Below are 3,444 nucleotides of genomic sequence, written 5' to 3' on the forward strand. Positions count from 1 at the left end.
CAATGGATACTGAAAGGGATGTATTACTAGCATTGTAACTTACTATAGTCTATGAAAATGCACTGAATTTAGGAATAATGAATTGGTATCTCTCTCCCTTCCTTGAATTTGGCTGATAAATAGGGATATCTGGCTAACAGGTTCCAGTCCGGGTGTCGCTGGTTTCCAGAAATGCTCTCTTCCCTGCAGCTTTCCAATAATCACTGTTATGTTGTGTGGCAAATGATTAACTCTCACCTCGGACTTTGCATGCCCGCTTTTAAGTATGATGGGTTTCAGTCTTGGAATGGAAAAAATACAAAAGTCACCTTAAGTCTTACAGTGCAAGGGTTTTAATAGTCCACACTAAAATAGGCAGTACAGTTTTGTAGTTTAACATTAAAAGCAATCCTGCCTTACCTTAAAATACTTCTACTTAAGAATGCTTCTTCCTCCCCCACTCCTTCACTTAAGGTATACGTCTACGGAGGTACCCCTAAAGTGCATTTCTCAGGCATTAAAAACAGCACTGTGATTTGCTTTCCCCAGAGTCCTAAATAACAGCCACCTTCTCATTTGAGAGGCTACAGAGTTCAAGCTGAGCTGTGACAGGAGCCAGGGGGCCAGGGTCCCAGAATAGCTTTTTGAAAAAAATAATTATGCCACCCTCCTCCGCGGCAGGTATCTTCTCTTACCACAAATAAATATTTAATGCATCCTTGGAGTCGTGAAATATTGAGAACCCAATTGACACTTCAATTTCCAGAAAAATAAAATCATGAAGGCATTGTGTAAATATTCTGAATTTGGTGGAATGAGACGACACGTAAGGGGGCGGGCCTGAAGTCTCGGGTTTGGAACTGGGGGCTTGGGGTAGTGCTGGGTAGACAGTCTTGGAGCGCGAAGGCTATTGGGGCTATTGCTTGTCCTCGTGGGGGTCACCAGGGAAGCCCGCCTCCTCCGGGGACCTGCCCGCCTCCGGGAGCAGCGTGGCGCGCACTTTCCTCTTCTCCTTAAAGCGGCCGGAGCGCGAGATCTTCAAATTGCGGCGGCTGCTGCCGGATTTGTCCCCGTATAACTTGTCTGGTTTGGGAGGCTCGCCGGCGCCCCCGAGGAGATTGGGGTGCTGATTCTCCCGGGAGCTGCTGGTGCAGTCCGGGCTGGGCGGCGCAGGTGGCGTGGGCTCCCCCGGAGCGGGCTGGGCTGGAGGCTGCACCCCCACTGCAGCTTCCTTGCTTTTCTTCCTGCTGTTCGTGAGCGATTTCCACCAGGGGCCCGAGCTGCCCGCACTGTCGCTGTCGGCCATGGCCGGAGGGCCTAGGGGCTCCCGGTACCCAGATGGAAGGGCCAAGGCGACCCCTCCCTCCACGTGGTCTCCGGCCGTTCACTCCACCCCTTCCCCGGCTTGCCACACGTGGGCTGCGGGGTGGATGCTGAGGCAGCGGCCTGTGCTGGGGATGAAAACAAAACTTGGTTACTGCGTTGGTTGAAGTCATGTGCCCCCCTAGGGTGGAGAGACCCAATCCCGTAGCCACGTAGCCCACATTAGAGTTAGACGCCACCGCACCCCGTAGGGTGCCGGTGGAAGTGTCTTTCAGGGCACCATCATCTGGTCTCCAGGCTGACCCTTGAACTCTTTGGCTTCAACCTTTGCCTTGCCTTCAGGGGAAGTGCAGTGCAGTGGTCAGGGTGCACGGGGTGGGGGGGGACCCAGGGGACGTACCCAGCCCTCTGGATCAACCCGTCTCGAGAGGGAAAATGACCTGCCCTGTCCACACTGCTTGACTGTAGATGGATGCCCAAAGGTGACCCATCCGGTCCAGGGTGGCCTGCCTTTGGATGAGCACTTGGAAGGAGGGCGCTGGGAACCAAGTGCATCCTCTCTACAGGTGAACGGTGAGTATTAATTAGTCCATGGTCAAACAGTCAAATTTCCCTGCAAGATTTGCTCCCGTCGACTTTCGTCCCAGGAGCCTTTTCGATGAGATACTTAGGAGAATTTATATCCCAGCAGGAGAGAAGGACAAGCTTATGGTATTTTTGTTTTGGTTCTTTTAAATTCTGCTTTTGACCACTTCTGCCTTGTGACTTTCAAAGAAGCATGTCTAGACTTAACTTCCCTTGAAAACCGCCATCCTAATTCTTCCTTTTATTCCCCAGAGCCCAATCTTGCGTCTTTTTGAAGTCACCCCCGGCTGACGGTTGAGATGAAGCCAAGCGGTATCAAATGGCCTCTTCCCTTAGTTTTGTATTAAAATATGCACCGAGTCTGTACGACGCAGCTCAACTCGGGAGAATTCCAGTTACAAAGTAAAGGCTTCTCTTCTTTTCCTTGTGCAATTCCCTCCTCCCAAGGAGAAAGAACGCAACCAGGAACTCCGAAACAACGTGCTTCTTCCCCAAGCTTCTAAGACCCCCCCGCCTCTGCGAAGCGAAAGGCCGCTTCTGAGCACTTAAGTGCTGGTACAGCAAGCAAGACTCTCAGCCCACTTTCTGTGCGGGGTCTCTTGGGCGCTGCCACCAGCAACGCGCAGGATTCGCCTGCGCCGCGGCTCACTTCCAGGTTTCCGCTCGGCCTCTTCCCAGCCCACGCGCCGGGCGCTCTTGGGATTGGCGAACGCGCTGGAGAGGGAAACTTCGGCGGTGTTTGTTGTAGGAGGTTCTCCTCCCGGAACCCGCCAGGGAGAGGAAGTCTGATCGCCTACGGGAGGCGGCGGGGCGGCCTCGGCTGCGCCCCGAAACCGCTGCACCAGCTCCTCCCCAGGATGCCCTGAGGACACACTCGGGCAGCGACTTGAAAACAATACAAGAAAAAACGGCCAAAAGTTCTTTCGGTACAAAAGGCACCCACGCCCTAAGGCACAATTAATAACTGCGTCTGCAAACATCCCATTCACTCCTACTTTGCAGATCGGAAAAGCAACCCCTACCCCCAAGTCATTTACTAACAGTGGTGGGAAGGTGTCCTGATGCTGCTTTCTCTCCTCTAACCTACAATTTCTTCTTCACAATTATCAACTTTGTGAGCACGGAAGGGCTTTGTACGAATTGCGCAAGGAAAAGATGGCAAATTACGCAAAAGCACAGAAAACGGAGTTCTGGAGCGTCCGTGGTTTTCAGCCTCTCTTAGGGCGCCGGGAGGCGGGTACCTGGGAGGTACCAGGCAGCACCCCAGGGTGACCCCCGGCGCCAGGCTCTCTCTCGGCGGACGCCGAACCACCCCCAGTCGCTCACCTGCTCGGGCTTCACAGGACCCGGAGGCCCCGCGCGGTGAACGCGGCCGACAGCACGGAGGGGGCGCGCTTAGATCAACCTGGAAGCCGGGGCTCGAGTTCCTGGGCGCAGACTTGGAGAGGTCAGGCTTCTGGAAAGTGTACAGGTCGGAATTCCCGCAGCCCAGCTAAATCAAGTGCTGTTGCTGGTCTCCTCGGGCACCTCCAATTTCTGTGCGCTGCGGCGGAAGCC

The 3,444-nt window shown here is 54.1% G+C and overlaps 1 protein-coding gene across 1 annotated transcript; it reads right to left on the bottom strand.

The window, feature by feature from the left end:
* Positions 1-316: 316 nt before the first annotated feature.
* On the bottom strand, positions 317-3,412 carry PRR15 (proline rich 15). The gene is made up of 2 exons (XM_011972226.1): positions 3,214-3,412; positions 317-1,430 (listed from the first exon to the last, which is right to left on the bottom strand). Exon 2 carries the CDS (start codon positions 1,283-1,285, stop codon positions 896-898), a length of 390 nt encoding a protein of 129 aa, XP_011827616.1. The 5' UTR covers positions 1,286-1,430; positions 3,214-3,412; the 3' UTR covers positions 317-895.
* Between the last annotated feature and the right edge of the window lie 32 nt (positions 3,413-3,444).

This window comes from Mandrillus leucophaeus, unplaced genomic scaffold, assembly GCF_000951045.1.
Source record: "Mandrillus leucophaeus isolate KB7577 unplaced genomic scaffold, Mleu.le_1.0 Scaffold128, whole genome shotgun sequence".
NCBI lineage: Eukaryota > Metazoa > Chordata > Mammalia > Primates > Cercopithecidae > Mandrillus > Mandrillus leucophaeus.

Coding starts and splice junctions, on each gene's coding strand:
- PRR15 (XM_011972226.1), bottom strand. CDS start 1,285: ATGGCCGACAGCGACAGTGCGGGCAGCTCGGGCCCCTGGTGGAAATCG.